At 41.8% G+C, this 19,770-nt stretch overlaps 2 protein-coding genes across 5 annotated transcripts in view; one reads left to right on the plus strand and one right to left on the minus strand.

Annotated features, from left to right (window-relative positions):
• Window positions 1–7,609, plus strand: part of pde1a (phosphodiesterase 1A, calmodulin-dependent) — a 202,718-nt gene extending 195,109 nt beyond the window's left edge. Inside the window, exons 11-16 of one of the 3 annotated variants that reach the window (XM_063213055.1) lie at window positions 901–1,021; window positions 2,646–2,727; window positions 2,979–3,099; window positions 4,697–4,890; window positions 6,260–6,598; window positions 7,037–7,608. In XM_063213055.1, the coding sequence (XP_063069125.1) occupies window positions 901–1,021; window positions 2,646–2,727; window positions 2,979–3,099; window positions 4,697–4,890; window positions 6,260–6,598; window positions 7,037–7,083 (904 nt within the window). In that variant the 3' untranslated portion in view covers window positions 7,084–7,608. Of the gene's footprint in view, window positions 1–900; window positions 1,022–2,645; window positions 2,728–2,978; window positions 3,100–4,696; window positions 4,891–6,259; window positions 6,599–7,036 lie in introns of all 3 variants that reach the window. The other 2 variants (XM_063213054.1, XM_063213056.1) reach the window with 2 other exon arrangements.
• A 1,787-nt stretch (window positions 7,610–9,396) lies between these two features.
• On the minus strand, window positions 9,397–19,704 carry LOC134461554 (F-box only protein 47-like). Of its 2 annotated transcripts, none has more exons than XM_063214444.1 (10): window positions 19,512–19,704; window positions 18,741–18,905; window positions 18,212–18,288; window positions 16,974–17,051; window positions 16,194–16,293; window positions 15,668–15,841; window positions 13,290–13,439; window positions 12,812–12,954; window positions 10,259–10,418; window positions 9,397–9,698 (listed from the first exon to the last, which is right to left on the minus strand). In XM_063214444.1, exons 1-10 carry the CDS (start codon window positions 19,681–19,683, stop codon window positions 9,592–9,594), a joined length of 1,326 nt encoding a protein of 441 aa, XP_063070514.1. In that variant the 5' UTR covers window positions 19,684–19,704; the 3' UTR covers window positions 9,397–9,591. The 2 variants fall into 2 exon arrangements, with proteins under 2 accessions (XP_063070514.1, XP_063070513.1); XM_063214443.1 differs by having other exon boundaries at window positions 16,185–16,293.
• Window positions 19,705–19,770: the final 66 nt, after the last annotated feature.

The following is a 19,770-nucleotide window of genomic DNA, read 5'->3' on the forward strand; positions in this document are numbered from 1 at the left end:
ACCTGTGTGTGTGTGTGTGTTTCTGTGCATGCGTGCGTGTGTGTGCGCGCGTGCGTGCGTGCACGTGTGTGTTAGTGTTTGTGTCTGTGCGTGTGTGTTTGCGTGGAGAGAGAGAGAGAGAGTGAGAGGGGGGGGGCGTAGGAGACAGGGGATAGCGAGAGGGAGGGAGAGAGTGGTCCTTTATGGTTTCCATGTTGGCTAATGGCATGATGTGCCATGTGTTGTGTGTTGTGTTGTGTTGTACCATACGACAGGATAGACAAGCCCAAGGCCAAACAAACTATACATAGGTTTTTCATTTCCAACCTGTATGGTTTCCATGTTGACTAACTGCACGATGTGTACGACAGGATAGACAAGCCCAAGGCCCTGTCCCACACCACACAAACTATACATAGGTTTTTCATTTACAACCTGTATGGTTTCCATGTTGACTAACTGCACGATGTGTACGACAGGATAGACAAGCCCAAGGCCCTGTCCCTGACGCTGCTATATTGCAGTGTATATAGTACATATTACTAACTGCATGATGTGCCTGTTTGTGTTGTGTTGTGTTGTGGTGTACTGTATGACAGGATAGACAATCCCAAGGCCCTGTCCCTGATGCTGCTATATTGCAGTGTATATACAGTAGTACCTCTAACTCAGTGTTTCCCAACCAGTGGTACGTGTACCACTAGGGGTACGCGAGCACACTGAGGGGGGTACTTGGAAAAATTTTTTTTTTACAAATGCATGGAGCATAGTCACACTGGAATAGTAAAAGCAATGTAAAACACAAGTTAGGTGGTACTCGTGACACAACAAAAAGGCTCGGGGGTACATGAGACAAAAAAGGTTGGGAAACACTGCAGTCTAACTAACTGCATGATGTGTTGTGCATTGTGTGTGCGACAGGATAGACAAGCCCAAGGCGCTGTCCCTGATGCTGCACGCGGCCGACATCAGCCACCCGGCCAAGGGCTGGAGGCTCCACTACCGCTGGACTCAGGCCCTCATGGAGGAGTTCTTCAGGCAGGTAGGCTATAGCCAGGCCTCACACACACCACACACGGGCAAGGGCAAGAGAGAGAGAGAGAGAGAGAGAGAGAGAGAGAGAGAGAGAGAGAGAGAGAGGTGGACAGGTGGGGGTGGAGGGAGGAGGGAGAGAGAGAGAGAGAGAGAGAGAGAGAGAGAGAGAGAGGTAGACAGGGTGTGGAGAGAGGGAGGGAGGGAGAGAGAGAGAGAGAGAGGTAGACAGGTGGGGGTGGAGAGAGGGAAGGAGGGAGGGAGGGAGAGAGAGAGAGAGAGAGAGAGAGAGAGAGAGAGAGGTAAGACAGGGTGTGGAGAGGTAGGCCAGGCCTATTGTAGAAAAAAAACAAAAAAAACACACATCCATCTCAAAAACATTGCTGCAGGACTAGCATAAATCACATTGAAAATTGAAAAAAAAAAAACCTGAAAATTAATTTATTTTCAGTTTTCAGGTAGTCCAAGCCTCCCACACTCCACACACAAACTATGTTGTTGTGTATATACACTACATACTAATCAGGGGTGCGTTTCTCAAAAGCATAGTTGTTAGCAGTTAGCAACTTGGGTAGTTGTCAATGGGAAATTCTTCAGGCAGGTAGACATCTAGTATATTCACTGGTTAACCCATTTTGTCCTGAGCCGTTTTTGGGAAATCCTAAATATCTCAGCCTCCGAAGCACATACAAACATGCAATGAGTTACACTGAAAGCCACATTTGAGAAATGACATCAACAAATTTCAAATGGAATTTCATTACCTGACATGCAGAGTTGTCAAAAGTAAAAGGAAAGTAAAAAAAGAAGAAAAAAAAGAAACACAGTTTTCCTTCCAACACAGGTGATTTATCTGAGTAACCAGTAGGCCTGTGTACTTGTCTTACGACCAGCTGACTCTACACTGGTTGGGTCAAGTTTGTGGTGGGTTCTTGTTAGGATTTTTTGTGTTTTTCAGTAGGGCTGGGTAAAATAATCGATTTAATCGATAATCGATCGATATCATTTAAAATTCACATAATCGATTCACAGGGCACAAAATCGATTTTTTTGTTCTTTTTCTTTTTGTTCTTTTTGTTTAATTTAGGTCTATGGAAAATACCCAGTAGGTATTAGTCAATTAGGCCTAGGCCTACTTATTACAAATTAGCAATCTGTTAACACTGTCAAGCCACAGCCCTTTGACATTTGGGAAATCCTGGCACCAAGAAGGGAACGGATTGAATCCATTCGGAATGAATCGAATTGAATCGAATTGAATCGTGATTAATCGATTCAAAGCCCTAAGAATCGAAATCGAATCGATACAGGAACATGGCTGTGATACCCAGCCCTATTTTTCAGTAATAACCCAGTCTATCAATCTCATTAGGTACAATGGAGTGAATGGTGCAACAGCTATGTAATTTTATGAGTTAGTGTTGTACTTACACCATGAATTTCCACAGAGGCATGATGCTGGTGCATGTGGTGCTGTTATGTATGATGTGACTGGTGTGTGTGTGTGTGTGTGTGTGTGTGTGTGTGTGTGTGTGTGTGTGTGTGTGTGTGTGTGTGTGTGTGTGTGTGTGTGTGTGTGTGTGTGTGTGTGTGTGTGTGTGTGTGTGTGTGTGTGTGTGTGTGTGTGTGTACAGGGGGACAAGGAGTTTGAGCTGGGACTGCCCTTCTCTCCCCTGTGTGATCGCAAAGCCACGATGATCGCGCAGTCACAGATAGGTGAGCCGACACATTTCTCTCCTCTCCTCGCTTTTCCCCTCAGCCGAAAGCTCAATACTGCCTCCTTGTGGATGTTTTTCAAATTACCACAGTACATTATCGGCGTACATTATCATAGCAGTACATTACACTCTGTTCAAAAACCTATTGTGAAAATTAACCTCGAATTGCTTATTGTTTAATCTGTTGTGTATAAACATGACAAGTACAATTGCTTTGTTAAAATTTGTGTTGTTGTTTTTTCCACTAAGGGTTTATTGACTTCATCGTGGAACCAACATTCTCTGTGCTGGTTGACACCACAGAGAAGATTATTTCTCCTCTCATAGAGGAAGCACTACGCGCAGCGGACATGGGTGTCCCAAGGTCCAGGTATGGCTTTACTTACACACAGAAATCTGTCTTTCTATCTCTCTCTCTGTTTCTCTGTTTCTCTCTCTCTCTCTCTCTCTCTCTCTCTCTCTCTCTCTCTCTCTCTCTCTCTCGACCTATCTCCACCACTTACTGTGGCCTCTCTCAACCTGTTTTTCTTCATCAGCAGGCTCCATAGTGGTTTATCAAAGAAAATATCCACAAGTGAGTCTGTGTTGTGTTAACAACATCTAAAATAATGTTGTACTGAAAGAGTCCAAATTTAATTGTAATGTTGAGGCAATTTATATACTGTATACAAATCATTAGCTGTAGCCGATGTTTTGCAAGTCAATTAAGTTAAAAGAGTCTGCCAGATGTAATTTATTAAAATTCAATATGCCTCTGTGTTATTCTGCTTGATTGTAATGCCTTGCACAACTAAAAGCCAAAGACATAAAAAAGAGTAGTCACTGTTTGTGTGATTTGCTTTGAAGAAAAGTGTCTGCCAAGTGTAATTTAGCCTATTGGACTACAATATTTCATAGTGCATGCAGTGAGCTCACTGGGGAGTGTGTCTATGTTCCCACAGCCCATTGGTCCCACAGCCCATTGGTCCCACATCACTAAGATTTTTTACATTATTTTTAGGCCTATTGGTTCTCTTAGTTTACCTGGAAATGTGGGAACATGGAGTTGTAGAGCATAGTGCTTATATTTGAATAATTTCTTAAAACTGTGGGAACATGAATGAGCAGGAATAAGCTGGGACCATTTAGGCTGTGGGACAATTCACGGTAGGGACACATACACGCGAATTTGCGAACTTTGCCATTCATTCCTATGAGAGAGGCGAAGGCAAGCGATGACAAGCGTCAGCAAGCGAACAGGAGCGAAGCGAAGCGAAATTATTAAAGAAAGTTTAATGTTATGCAAATGAGGAGCGAATTTGCCTGCCACGGCCCAATCAAATCAACAACATAACTGTTCCATTCCATTTGATTCGCCGCGACGACCTGATGACGGTTGGATTTCGCCTCTCTTCGCTTCGCGTGCTTCGCCTCCCATGTGTCCCTACCGTTAGGCTGTGGTACCAATGGGCCGTGGGAATATGGAGCTGATCCCAGCTCACTGAACTGCTGTTGTTGATGCATAGAACATTTTGTGTTTCTTGTTTTTGTCACAGTCGTATAAAGCAGAAGTAGAAGTACCCTTACGAATGTAATTACAACACTATGATATTACATGGTTTCAACTTTGCATGTATCTTGCTACTAGTGGTGCAATTACATTTGTAAGAGTACTTCTATTTCTACTTTACAGTATACAACTCAGGGGTGCATTTCTCGAAACCGTAGTTTTCAGCAGGTAGCAACTTCAGTAGTTGCCAATGGGAAATTGCATTGCAACCAACAAAGTAGCTAACAAAGTTAGCAACTACGCTTTCCAGAAACGCACCCCTGGGTTGTGTTTCTCAAAAGCGTAGTTATTAGCCAGTTAGCAACTTGGGTAGTTGTCAATGGGAAATTGCATTGCAAACAAAGTAGCTAACATAGTTAGCAAGTACGCTTTCCAGAAATGCACCTACTTTATACAACCGTGTTTTTTGTGTGGTCAGTATGAGTGGCAGGGGGTCTACGACGGTGGTGGAGTCGGTGCAGAGGCACAGTGGGCGGGCGCTGAACTCGGAGGAGGGCGGCCCGGGCCCCGTGGACTACTCGCTGGCCAGCATCGACCTGAAGAAGGTGCGCCACGCCCTGGCAGACGTCATTCAGAACAACAAGGACCGCTGGAAGGAGCTGTCTGTGCAAGGTGCAGCACGCTACTGCCATTCACTATTAAACTTGCGCATTGTATATTGTCGCTGTCCAGCAGAAGCCTTGTATCTCCACATTTGTTTATTATTGTGCACTACGCTACTGTAGGGTGACCAGACGTCACGGTTTGACCGGGACAGTCCCGGTTTGGAGTTGTGTGTCCCAGGTCCCGAGCAAACCCTCTCGGGACACAAATATGTCCCGGTTTTGGCCACCCACTACATTGCGCCATGTCTATCAGGGTAAATATATGGAAAAGTTACCTGCCACAGTTAATGGCAGCCAGCGCTTGTATAGAAAGTCTGAAGGAGTCAGTTGCGATTTGTCATTCCTCCCTCTAAAATTGATCAGAATGCAGGAAATTGCATCTAAAAAATAAAAATTTTCCTGGGGGGGGGGGGGGGGGGGGGCAGACCCGCCCGCCAAATATTGTCCTTCAGTCACGCACGAAGTGTCCAGGTTTCTGATCCCAAAAATCTGGTCACCCTACGCTACTGCCATTCACAATTGAACTGTATTCAGTCAGTGAAGTTGACAGGGAGGAACAGAGGGGTCAGTTGTGCCTGGCCCAGGGAGAGAGGGGGCCCAGAATTGAGCCATTACATTGTATTAAAGGAGAATTCCGTCCGTTTTGTATTCATATCGCATCTTGTGGAGGCTGAGGGAAATTGGTCAAAGGGGAAACCGCGAGAAATTTTCATGCGTGCTGCGCAAAGTTGTTCAATTGTGCCATTGTCGATTAAAACGTGGCCCAGCAGGCAAAGATTTAACCTTCTATGAAGCTCCTAGCATGCATAAAAATGCTTTTGAACGATTTGGCTGTGGTCTCTGTACCAATACAACTCCATCCAGTGGCTAACCATTCCGTTAGCTAGCACAGACATGAAACATTCGGAGTGATCAGAAATGGCGCACCTACCTCTCTCAGCTGACGTCTTCCACAGGCGCCCGCAAAATTGATCGGCGAAGTGATACATCATAGTAATACGTTTTATTTTTGTCCACCAAAGACGAGCCTCAGGAACCCAGAGGACACATGTCCATGTCCTATGTCTCTGGATCCTTGGTTTGAGCTTGAACTTACCCAAGCTTCATGAGTGCTGGTTTGGATTACATTGGTAGAAAAGCTGTACGATTTGATGGCTGCAAAAAAGACGTTAGGCAGGTATCAAAAAACAAAGGTTTGGAGCTTGGTCCCTGACTTGTATCTACAGTGTATCATCCCAACATGTCAATTTGATTAATGAATGCTGACATGACAATAAAGTCTTCTCCTTCTTCCTCTTCTCATTCTTCACTTTCTACCTCCTCTTCTTCTTCTTCTTCTTTCTCTTCTGCTACTTCTCTCTCTGTCCTACACCAAGAGCTGGCCCGTAAGGAGCTGGAGCGTGAGCGTGAGATGTCCCTGGACTCCGAGGAGATGCTGACGGACCCTGACCCTGAGCCAGAGCCCCATAACGTCGTCTCCCACTCCCACGGCGCCCAACCATCACTAGCCACCAGCCCCGTCAACAACACACACTGCACCCACCACCACGACCACGACTGCTCCTCTTCCCAGGACTGCCTGCCGTCGTCTACAGAGCCTGCGCATGTGCATGCATCTGCACCTGCCGGGTTACCGGGGTCGCCGCAGCCGCCTGCATCACCCGAGAGGCAGTCCACAGAACAGGCTCATGCATCAGAACCTCTCCCTTGGAACGGTACAAGAAAACAAAAATAACAAAAAATAGAGAATGTGTGTGTGCGCACGTGTGCGTATTGAGGACTTTTGACTTGTGAGGACATAACAATGGTCCTCCCAATTTTACGTAAATAACGTTTTCTTGATCATCATGTAGTAGTTAATGACATTACGAACACTGATTTGTTTGTGTTTAGGGGATAGCAAAGACAGTTCATCTTAGGTTGATAGAATTTAGTCCTTTACGTAACTCTCACTCACACGCGGGTGCGCGCGCACGCACACACACACACACACACTCACACACACACACCCAATGAGAGCGGTATCTAGTATACCCAGACAGGTGACTGTGTGTGTGTGTGTGTGTGTGCGTGCGTGCGTGCGTGTACATGTGTACATGTGTGTGTATATGTTTAGTGCGTGTGCAGAGTCGTGACAATGTGTGTTGTTTCAGGAGAAGGCCACCGGCCGGTCATCGAGGAAGACGACCCCAGTCCCTGATGATGTCACCAGCGGCCCACCACCACTCTTCCCTTGGCAGCACTCTCACTTCAGTTTGGATTTTCAGTTGGTTATTATAATTATTATATTAATTATTAATATTATTGTTTTATGATGACATTATTATTATTATTATTATTTTAATTATTCTATTTTTTGTAAATGTTTTTATTATTTCATGCTCAGTCGGTTGTATTGTTATTTATTAAAGATTGTACCGCTCTCCCTTTGCTCGGGGGCCTGACTCACTTATTTCACTGAGATCTCATACAGTTAGATGCAATACAGAAAAACAAAACATCTTTGTGTGTGTCCAAAATACAGTATTGTGCCCAAGTCGGTCTAAATTTTGCTTAGAATACTGGCCATCATAGATTCTAAAGTGGAGCTTGAAATCCAATAGCATACAAGTTTGTTTTCACATGCATGGCATACAGGTTACCTTCAAATATTCACGTCATTGACATTCATCCTTTTCATTGTTTGAAGGTGCACTGTGTAAGATGGTGGCCAGAGTAGGTATTGCAACTGTGCTGATCACTGCCTATTGCGAAATTTCATCTCTTCATGAATATTTACTAAATAATGAACTCATATTTACTGATTTAGTATAGCACATTCTGCAGCTAAAAAATGACTATTTCTGGAAATTCAAAATGGTGGACCATGAGGAAGATCCCTCTTTTCATGTGTGGAAAATGCCATTTTTCCAGTCATAATAAACACTTAGAATTTCATGATGGTGGTACGTATTCATGAAAAATCTAACATTTGTGAATGGGAAGGATGACTTCTGGAAATAAACTTCTAAAAATGTTACACAGTGCACCTTTAACACTGACCGACATGTGACTTTAACTTGACTTGGAGTCTGATCTTGTTGGGCTCGTTCTTGTCTCGGACTCGAACATCTTTGGACTCGGACTTGACTAGTCTGGTCTTGGACTTGTCTTGGACTCTACAGGTGGATTTACAGCCCTGGGGTGCATCCCAATATGTGACCTTGCCTCCTCCACTTGTGCTTGTCTCCTCGTCCCGCCTCCTGGCCCCTCCTCCGTGGAGAAAACGATAAAGTTTCCCAGCTGTCAGCCTCGCCACAACAACTTTTGAGGGACTATTTTTCATTCACCATCCCAATTGCAAATGAGAAAAAGGCTTTACAATTGAGCTTTTGCAAGATATTGAAATATAATGCTGTTGTCAGTGATGTCATCATGACGAGAAGCAAGTGGAGGAGGCAAGTGGAGGAGGCAAGGTCGCATATTAAAACGCACTCCTGATGTCAAGAATTGGAGAGTTAAGCTGCAGTATGGATGTTGAAAGTAGAACTGTGGCCCCTGCCAGCACCTGTGTTGTCACGGCGAATGTGAGCAGTGTTTGCTGTAGTCATGAGGCGCTTCAGTTGTGGATTTGTCATGTGCCGTAATAAGCTTCTATATGTCCATTTATAGATGGCCATGTGTACATAAACTGGATTTGTTAGAATTTCTATTGTCAATGTATGAGATTCAGATGTAAGTTCTTTAGTCATTGACAAAATACTGCTTTAGCTGGCTATCTCCTTTTACAGGAAAACAACATATTTGTTGTTTTATACAATAAAATATTTTATACAATTAGACTTGAAATTCTGATTTGCATACATTGATGATCACATCTCTATTCAACATCTGCCTTTTCAGAAAAGAAGACCCTTTTTGAGAGTATAATTGAATAAATAAATAATACACGTAGCTGTTTGGTAGAGCTATACATTGGTTTCTATGATGCTTTCATCATTGTATCTCAATGCATCTACTTTTACTGACTCCGACCAGTCACTCTATGCAAAGATTTCTCTGAGAGAGTACTGCTGTTATTTCAAAATGCTGTACAATGTTTGTAATCTTCAAAAACATTTGTCATCAGCTTCTCCATCGATAAATAAATTCACCTGTATAAGTATACAAAGTTTTAATAATTGTCTTCAACATGAATTCAGAAATACAAAGAATACAGTTACCAACAACATGAGTCTGACAAATGGGTACCTGAGGCAAATCTGATGCTGAGAAATAAAAAATAAATATATAAAATGTGGGTTTATAAATAGAATTACACTAGAAATATGTAATAAATAGTAAGAAACTGCATAATGCAAAGAAAAATATGTAACAGATATACCTCTACATACATTTCCACCGAAAGAAATAAGCATATATTATTAAATATATATATTACACATATATAAATTTTATATAATAAGGAACATCTTTGTAAATGCGCAAACATTTTCCTGACAATTTTTTCAAACAGAGCATGCCATTTCCACATATTGAAATATCGTATAGCTTTCCTTTTCATGGAAATGAATAGCTACAGTGAAGCCAATTTCTACTTCCACTTAGCGTCACGTAATGTACACAAAAGTTGAAGTTAATCATTTCATCCTAAAGAGCACATGAGTGCCATGACAAACCCACAATTCCTGTTTCCTGTGTCTTGTATAACAGGGTGTGGAGGTGCTTTTCAGCCCTGTTTGAGGAACATGTAGAGGATCTCGGTGTGGAAGTGTGCACAGGCATTCAGCAGACTGCACAGGTTCTGGGACGTGTCCTGATTTTCGTCGCGATTACCTGCAAAGATCAGACATACAACATGCATTAAAACCTTAAAATATACACTTAAAGGAACAGACCACCATTTTTTGATTTTCACATATTTGCAGTATTTCCTAGCATTATTCATGAATGTGCATATCACTTTCTTCCCTGTGTTTTCAGTACTTGGATTTATTGGATTAAAATTATTACCATAGCTTAGCATAATCACTGGAAGTAACTGGTAACTTTAGCACCAAGCCACAAGTGGTCACTAGATGGAATTAAGTTGCCGTTTAACATTCTGGTGAATTTTACATTTATTTTAAAGTGGTTTATAAGTAGGCCTACATTTGATGATATTTTATTTTGCACCATAGGCTTGCATTAACATGCTAAATTTGGCTATACTGTTAAACAAGGCAATGCAAACACATACACGACAACTATATGCACATTCATGAATAATGCTTGGAAATACTGCAAATATGTGAAAATAAAAAAAGGGTGGTCTGTTCCTTTAAAGAGGACTGAGTTCGGTTAACTTAAAGGGGAATAGGTGTGAAAATACCATTAGACTTCAGCCCCACACTGACCTGACATGATGAGCTCATACATCTCCATGGAGACCTCAGACAGCATGTTTTCCATACTCTGAAGGAACAGCCACTTCTCCGAAGCCCCTGGGAACACGTTGCACAGCTGTTGCATCATCTTCACCGACCAACTCATACAGTAGCCGTCCTTTTCAGACACCTGAAAGTTTTAACAGGTGGATGAGTTATCTGCATCAGTTTAGTTTCAGTAGTTTTTGAAAATGTGTAATTGGACAACTGTGGTCTTCTCCAGCACATTCCAAATGATAAATGTAAATGAGGTCTGGACTCTGTGATGGCCTATCCATGAGTGACATTTCTTAAACAACCATGACCAAGTATAGTACATCCTGTGGTTATGGAAAACATGTTAGTCTGTTCGAGAAGGCTGAAAATATTGGCATCAGCAATCACTTATGCTTTCACTTCGATAAACATGCCAAGGACGCTTTTACCCGACTCTGAAGAGAAAATAATGAATATTGTTAGTGTTATTTGTTGGTCTGTTTGTTGATGCATATTCGACAAATGCTATGTTGAGTTTTGTCACATTCAGGCGATTATACAGTGCCCTCCATAATTATTGGCACCCCTGGTTGAGATGTGTTTTTTAGCTTCCAATTATTTTATTTTTTTTCTAAATAATATGGGACCTTAATGGAAAAAAAGAGAAAAATCCAACCTTCAATACAAGTGCATTTATTCAGTGGGGAAAAAATCCCACATAAAGAAATAATTATTTGACATCAAATAATGTGTGTCACAATTATTAGCACCCCTGGTGTTAATATTTTGTACAACCCCCTTTTGCCAACAAAACAGCACCTAATCTTCTTCTATAATGTTTCACAAGATGGGAAAAGACAGAAAGAGGGATCTTCAGCCATTCCTCTTTGCAGAATCTCTCTAAATCATCCAGAGACCTGGGTCCTCTCCTCTGTACTCTCCTCTTCAGCTCACCCCACAGGTTCTCAATGGGGTTGAGGTCAGGGGACTGAGATGGCCATGGGAGGAGCTTGATTTTGTGTCTGGTGAACCATTTCTGTGTAGATTTGGCCATATGTTTAGGGTCATTGTCTTGCTGAAAGACCCAGTGATGACCCAGCTTCAGCTTTCGGGCAGAGGGCAACAGATTTTGATTTAAAATGTCCTGGTATTTCAAAGCATTCATGATGCCATGCACCCTAACAAGGTTCCCAGGGCCTTTGTAAGCGAAACAGCCCCACAGCATCACTGACCCACCCCCATACTTCACAGTGGGTATGAGGTGCTTTTCAGCATGCGCATCTTTCGTGGTACGCCAGACCCACTTAGAGTGTTTGTTGCCAAAAAGCTCAATCTTGGTCTCATCTGACCAAAGCACACGGTCCCAGTTGAAGCCCCAATACCGCTTGGCGAACTCCAGACGCTTGCGTTTATGATTGTGAGTGAGGAAAGGTTTTCTCCGTGCATGCCTCCCAAACATCTTGTTGGCGTGTAGACAGCGCCTGATGGTTGATTTGGAGACTTTGTGACCCCAGGATGCTACCATTTGTTGTAATTCTGTAACAGTGAGCTTTGGAGATCTTTTGATTTCTCTTACCATCCTCCTCACTGTGCGTGGTGGCAAAATAAACTTGGGTCCTCGTCCAGGCTTGTTTACCACTGTTCCAGTTGTTTTGAACTTCTTAATTATTCCTCTCACAGTGGATATGGGCAGCTGCAGTTGAGTGGCAATCTTCTTGTAGCCTCTGCCTGACCTGTGAAGGTCGACGCACATCTTCCTCACTTGTATGCTGTGTTCCTTTGTCTTTCCCATGTTTAAGAGTGGATAAGAGAAATGGCCTCGGTGTCACGTCATATTTATACCCCAGGGAAACAGGAAGTGATGAATTACTAATTAAATGTTCCTACATACTCTGGTAAACTTTGTAAACTACTGTAGAAATGACAGAAATGCTTCAATTATATTTATTTCCTGGGAATTGTTAAGGGTGCCAATAATTGTGGAACAGGTGATTTAATGAAAAATATATTTTTTTTAGTCAGGGATTTTTTTATTTTCTTACAATTCATTTGAGTTGAAGGCTACATTTTCCTACAATTTTCAGTGTGACAGTATTCTTCTGCAATAAACACTGAATTTATTTTAAGGCTTTTAACACATCTCAACCAGGGGTGCCAATAATTATGGAGGGCACTGTAAGCCAAGATATGGACTGTAAAGCAAATTTCAGCTACTGCACAGCTAATTTTGACTGACACATTACTTTGGAAAAGTCAGTCAAGTTTTGTTATCTACAGAAATGATCTGCAGATGACATACAGTGTAGCAGAATGTGTGACATTTATATGAACACCCTTTCATCTTTTTCAAATTTCTATGTAATTGTTCTCATAGGAGGTGGATGGTCACCAGTGTTTTTTAATAACTTTGGGGGAGATGGTGTTGAAATGTAGCGCTACAGATAGGCAACATTTCAGCATAAAAGATGGCATGACCATGTAATGGTGTTCCTGTTGGCAGGCTCGTATTCACTGTGATGTGTTACTTCTGAAAGCACACAGTCTCACCAGGATGATGAAAACGAAAAGCTGAGAAATGTCAAAGAGTCTTCCGTTGATGGCTTTGCTGGCGAGCACGCTGTAACAGATGTTGTTTCCACACAGGATGAGCAGGCGCGCCATGTTCTCTAAGTACCATGGCGCCGGTAACACTGAAGAATTTCACAGAAAAACAAGAAAAGAAATAAAGACAAAAAAACAATACTAAAAACAGTGGCAATAAACACAGATATTACTACATTGCTATGCTGTACCATACAGTATTACTGACTTCTCCCTCTTCAGCCGAAGAAAAAGAAAAGAAAACGAAAGACAAAAAAAACCCCTAAAAACAGTGGCTAAAATAAATATATTATATATTGTGTATTATTATAATATATATTATTTATTACATAATAAATATATTATCACTAAAAATAAATGTATTATATCACTACGTTGTTATGCTGAACCATACAGTACTACTGACTTCTCCCTCGCAGCTCACCTGCCATCTCATCCACAATGCCGAGCACAGTGTCTGTGGTCCACTCCTTCGCATCTGCCTTCCCATACAGTAAGGTGATGGCTTTGGCCAAGTCCCACAGGCTGCACTGAGGCACAGCTCCCACACACACATCTTGCCACCCCAGTTTTCCTGTAAATGGTGGCCTACTGTTAACACCATCATTCTTATACAGTACACTACATGTGGAGTATATAAGGAAGTGCAGAATAAATGCTTTTGAAAAGATAAATGTATGACAATGAAACAGACAGTGGGATGGTCACTTAATAGAGACTGGGGGCCAGAGACCCCTAGGGGGCTGCGAATGGGTGTTAGGGTAAGTAGGAAAAGTATAGCAAAACAAAATAAATAATTGAACTAATTAACTAATGTTCACTATAATAAATCAAAAATCAGCTCAACTATCCTAGTGGGACACTGCCTCATAGACCAAGACTATTATTTGGTTGTGAAAGGGGATGCGCAGGAAAAAAAAATAGTATGGCACGACCTATGTCAGGGAGCCCTCAGCTGAAATCTACCGGTATACGGCAGCCTTGTCATGGTAAAGTTTGAGAACCCCTTACTTAACATATCACATCATGACATACAGTATATCACGAAAGTGAATACACCCCTCACAGTTTTGCAGATGTTTGAGTATATCTTTTCATAGGAAAGCATTACAGAAATGTAACTTTGACACAATGATTAGTGACCTTTTAACAACATATTTAACCGCTTAAATTTCTTGTTCACTCAGAAAAAAACAAAATACAGCCATTAATGTTTGAACATGTACTCACAAAAGTGAGTACACCCCAGATTAAAATCCGGTAGAGAAGGGGCTATGTTGGCTGGAATCGTCTCGAAATGAAACGAAATGAAAAGGGGTGACAAGGGAGGTCATCAGTGTGCGTTTCAACCTTTCTTTGGATTGAACTTTTACATTTTGAGTCTGCATTTGGCTTAAATGGATTGGTGTGAGATTTGAATGCAATCCTATGGAGAATATCATGATCTGCTTCAGTAGTCACAGTGCATGTTGACATGTATGTTTCTTTTAGGTGTATTTCAGATTGCCAATGTTGACAGCATTCATGCATCCCCAAACCATGTCAGTCCCACTACCATGCTTGGCTTATGAGAGGATACACCTTTTTTGTACAACTCACTTGTTTACCACCACACATGCTTGACACCATCTAAAGCAAATTTGTTTATCTTGGTCTCAAGAGAGATGAACAGACCAAGGATATGGATCACTGGAACCATGTTGTGTGATCTGAAGAGACCAAGATAAACAAATTTGCTTTAGATGGTGTCAAGCATGTGTGGTGGTAAACAAGTGAGTTGTACAAAAAAGGTGTATCCTCTCATAAGCCAAGCATGGTAGTGGGACTGACATGGTTTGGGGATGCATGAATGCTGTCAACATTGGCAATCTGAAATACACCTAAAAGAAACATACATGTCAACATGCACTGTGACTACTGAAGCAGATCATGATATTCTCCATAGGATTGCATTCAAATCTCACACCAATCTATTTAAGCCAGAAGCAGACTCAAAATGTAAAAGTTCAATGCAAAGAAAGGTTGAAACCCACACTGATGACCTCCCTTGTCATCCCTTTTCATTTCGTTTCATTTCGAGACGATTCGAGCCAACATAGCCCCTTCTCTACCGGATTTTAATCTGGGGTGTACTCACTTTTGTGAGTACATGTAAAAACATTAATGGCTGTATTTTGTTTTTTTCTGAGTGAACAAGAAATTTAAGTGGTTAAATATGTTGTTAAAAGGTCACTAATCATTGTGTCAAAGTTACATTTCTGTAATGCTTTCCTATGAAAAGATATACTCAAAAATCTGCAAAACTGTGAGGGGTGTATTCACTTTCGTGATATACTGTAACTCAACCTCCCACCCGTCACAAGACTTGTACTGTACATGCACACACCCCCCTCCCTCTTGCCTGGCTCGTCTCGCCCGACCTGTAGTTCCACAAGATCAAATTTGGCAATAGGCAGCCCAGTTTCAATGAGCAGCATAGTTACAGTACCTATTTTGACCATTTCCTGCACAGTGTCCCTTTAATATAGTCTATAATCTGTCCTGCGACTCCACAATGCCAGCTGCCATTGATAATTGAAGCAATAAATGCCCCGATTATATTTCGGATGGGAAATGGAATCCTGCTACAGTCTCCCAGACCTTTGTGTGTGTTGGAGCTCCACCAGGGGGCTCCTGAGCTACACACACACACACACACACACAGCTCTATAGGCAGGTAGCAACATCAATCTCAGCACCCAATCAATTCCACAGGCACACACACACACACACACACACACAGAGGTTACTACAGTAGGTTACCATCGTCCTGGAGCGGCCCGTAGAGGATGAAGAGCAGCCGGGCTTGGCTGACCATGGGCCAGGGCTTCAGGATGCACGTGAGCCAGAAGAGAGAGTCCTGCCGGCTCTGGCGCGGGTCCAACAGCACACTCCGGCAGAAGCAACGGATCTGTTGCTCCAGGCGAGGAGAAGACCCTGTACGCACAAATCACTTATGAGTTACTAAATGACACGTGAAGCTTTAGCCCTTTGGAACCGTGTATTTTATTCCATACCCAGAAAGAATGTACAAAGAATATTCATATAGATGAAAAGTATGTAGTCTAATGCCATAATGGAACTGGTTCGTGCAAGTTCTAGAAAATAGGTCAGGGATCTTATAAAAATATATTGGAACTGTGACTCCATCTTCATGGGATTTCAATGTCAATGTTAATGTCAATGTTTTCAGTGCAGCTGGTCCAGTTTGCACCAATGTCCAAAAATGACAATAAAAGAGTTAAAACCTTGAATCGGGGGAAATGCAATAGAAGCCTACCTGGCTTACTTGTTACAGTTGTCTCTATTTTCCGAGTCAAGTTGGTAATTTCACACAGGAAGTTGAACACACGGTGGCACTCTAGTTCATCCCATCCAGCAATCAATGTCTGTTTAAGGCCATGATAAACAAAATTGCACGGATTTAAAATAATTAAAATAAATTACAAATACAAGAACTGCAAATACTTGTACAAATTATATTTCATTACAATATTGCAGACAGTTATTTCTACCAAGGAGGGTTTGTTTTTGCTGACATGCTTCATTAGACTATGTGTTTATTATAGGATTTCACAAACCATTAAACATTACATTTTTAATATTTTCAGCACAATGCTAGATGGGACCTTCAGAATATTTATATTTTAGTTGCACTTACAACTAGAAACCACTAGGGGGTAGTAAGAGCCTTAGCATAAGTCTGCGCTCTCCTACTTGTACAACATTTGAAAGAGTGAAAACTCATATGAGGCCCAGGCAGCTAAATAATGGGCATATGACGTCTAAATGCTTTAACTGAAGATGACCTCAAAAGATGACCTCAGTGTATGAATATGATAACCATATTCCAGTTCTGAGTGAAATGTACCACAAGCAAGCACCAGGCATTTTTCACACAGGGTATTCTCACAGAAAACACGAAACAAGACTTGCAAAATGTGCAATTCAAGGAAAGGCATGAGATGTGTAATGTTACTTGTGTGGCACAAAGCTAGAAATCAGGGATATGTTAGGGTTTGGGAAGATGTGATTAAGGACTACAATGCAGATATATAGTATACTGTACCTGTAACAGCGTTCCATAACATGCAAAGCCCAGACATTCAGATGTCGATGTGCACTGATCCAAGGTAAAGCAAGGGACCTGAAATTAGATGCAAATTAGACGCATAGAGAATCCTCGTCATTCAATACAATAGCATGAAGTTGTGAATCAAAGTATAAATCACAATTGTAGGATATAACTCAAATTATTAATTTTCCTTTTCAACTTCAAAACGTAGCAATAAAGAACCATTTTCAAAGACAGGTTGTTTAAATATGGAAACAGTGCACCTTGAACAGATTGGAATCCAAATACCATCCTGCATACAAGTAATCGATAAACCTGTTTTTTTGTAAGCGTAAGAATAAGAGTAATTATAAGAGTAGACTGTATCTTTGAGTAATACTATACTGTATGTTAAAATGACTAATTCTATATTAGAAAGTACTGGCACCCAAAAACAAATTTGACCAATAGTTTTCCTACAGCCCAGAGGTGGGCTAACTCAGGCCCTGGGGACACATGTGGCCCGCTGAGTCATTTCTTTTTTTTATTTCATTTATTTGTCTTTTTCAAATTTATTTTTGATAGGACAATTTGAGAGGTGGACAGTTAGCAAATTGGGAGAGCTCTGCAAAGGACCCAGCCTGGGAATCGAACCCGGGTCAGCCGCATGGCAGGCGAGTGCCCTACCGGTTGGCCACGGCAGGGCCCCGCAGAATAATTTCATGTGGCCCCCAGAGCCTTTACAAGCATATTCTCAACCAACACACGACCGAGATATTAAAGGTTTTAGGAGATTAGCCGAGTGAATAAGCGACAGCATTCATCTAAATGCATTTCATTGACAGCGTGTCCACTATTTCTTATTATTGATAGGCAAGTTGTGTGAAACATGTGGCCCTTTGGTCAATATTCAAAGCTCAATGTGCCCCGTGGGCCAAAATAATTGCCCACCCCTGCTATGGCCTATTGTGTACATACTGTAATTATATATGTGATCCATCTGTAAATTATACATTTATAAATGGGATACATTCAGCAATGTTTTCGTCTACTCGTTGTGTCATACAGATGGGTTCTCAAATTTTGTTTTCCCCTGGCTGCGCGACCCTGGCTGTGCACAACTCAACCTCTGATTGTTGGAAATCGCTGTCGATCAAATAATTAGCTCACTTGGTTGTCTGCCAGTGTCTTGCCCCTCCTCACAACACCGTGTTTATAAACATAAAAAACCAAGTATACTGTATATCTCATACCTGAGATAACCTGTTATTCATGAATTTCAGTCTGTCCTTTGTGGGCAACAAAAGGGTGCATCTCTTGAACAGCAACCCTGTAGAGAATGACACAATTGGTCAGTAGGGCTACAGTTGCTTTGGGAAAAAAACAACAGTACATACTGTATTATGAGCTGTTACCAAAGAGGGTAGATTAAAGAAAGAGGATTCAAACTCCGCCCACCCAATGCAAACGAGTGTGCTCAACCTTGGCCTCCTAGGGGGGCGTTGTCCCCTCTTTCTTCTTCTCTTTTTGTGATGTCTGGTGGTGGCTTGCACAAGATGTGCGCTACCGCCATCTACAGCGCTAAGGGAACTCCACTGATTCTCCTAACCAACGGTCTCCTGAGGAGGTGTTCACCTGACATCACATGGATGCCGAAAAAGTCTGAGCCTGAAGTATCTTCCTCTTATCTACCCTCTTTGCTGTTTGCTGTTACCTTTCATAATTAGTTTCAAGCTTTATGTGTTTTGTGTTACAGGGGTGGGGGGAAGGGGGTCAGATTACCGAGAGATCTGTAGTGATTGAAGGCAGAGACGTCATCTTTTGCACAGCTGGAAGGGTGAAATTTCCATAAAACTCTTCTGTTCTTCCAAGACAAGGTGGACACATGGCTTACAACGCAGTTGCTGATGGCTTTGGAAGCCATACTGAGTATACTAATGTCGACCACTGAAAAGAAGAAAACAGTTATAATATTATATTATATTATATTATATTATATTATATTATATTATATTGTATTGTATTATATTATATTAATTATATTATAATGAACACATGGCAATGTGAAAAACAAACTTTCAATAGGTCAGTTTTTCTCCAGTAAGGTAAAGCTTTAGCAGATCATCATCCCTATCTGTGCACATTCATAATGATAAACAAATGCTTTCTATCAAAGTGGGATGCGTGCAGCAGGCCCTGCATGCATCCAAATTTGAATGCATTTGGTTCCAGGCTGGTTTAGTTTAAAGACAGGCCGGGCATTTTCGGCTAGGAAAAGGATGAATTCACAAGGCTTTGAGGCAATTATTTTTAGTCATCTAATGTGAGCTATTGACCACAACACCCCAAATTCTTTGTTTATTTATAGGCTACTATTTCGGATTGGCCTGCCGTAGCGGCATGAGCACGGATACCCTATGAGAAGAATATGGTCAGACCAAAATAATCAACAGTCCACTGGGCAAATGCCCTGTGTGCCAAATGGCCAATCCAGCCATAGATGCATGGTGACGTTACATTTTGTCAAACAACCTGGACACCAGCGGTACTCACCTGACAGATAGCTTAAAATCAAATCAAACACTTCTGAAGGAAGTCCTTCAAAGAAGTTCTGGGAAGAGCGGCACTGACTTCTGGTTATTATTCTTCTTGTGAAGGGTTGATTTTTCCTCGATTTGCGTTGGCATTGTCGACTTCCAGCGGAGACACCCACAGCAGATGACATCCCTGCGCAGTTCACGTGACCTCGACCAACACTTCAAGCAAACACACTCACATAATTAGGTAATAATAAGGAACAATAATGTAATTT

The sequence above is a fragment of the Engraulis encrasicolus genome, chromosome 13, assembly GCF_034702125.1.
Source record: "Engraulis encrasicolus isolate BLACKSEA-1 chromosome 13, IST_EnEncr_1.0, whole genome shotgun sequence".
Classification (NCBI taxonomy): domain Eukaryota; kingdom Metazoa; phylum Chordata; class Actinopteri; order Clupeiformes; family Engraulidae; genus Engraulis; species Engraulis encrasicolus.

Bases quoted from the DNA above. Each gene is read 5' to 3' on its own strand.
- LOC134461554 (XM_063214443.1), bottom strand. From the start codon at position 19,683: ATGTCATCTGCTGTGGGTGTCTCCGCTGGAAGTCGACAATGCCAACGC. The intron at 17,052-18,211 runs GTATGAGATATA...ATCTAATTTCAG, and splicing joins TGAATAACAGGTTATCTCAG to GTCCCTTGCTTTACCTTGGA. The intron at 10,419-12,811 runs GTGAGACTGTGT...TAAAACTTTCAG, and splicing joins TTTTCGTTTTCATCATCCTG to GTGTCTGAAAAGGACGGCTA.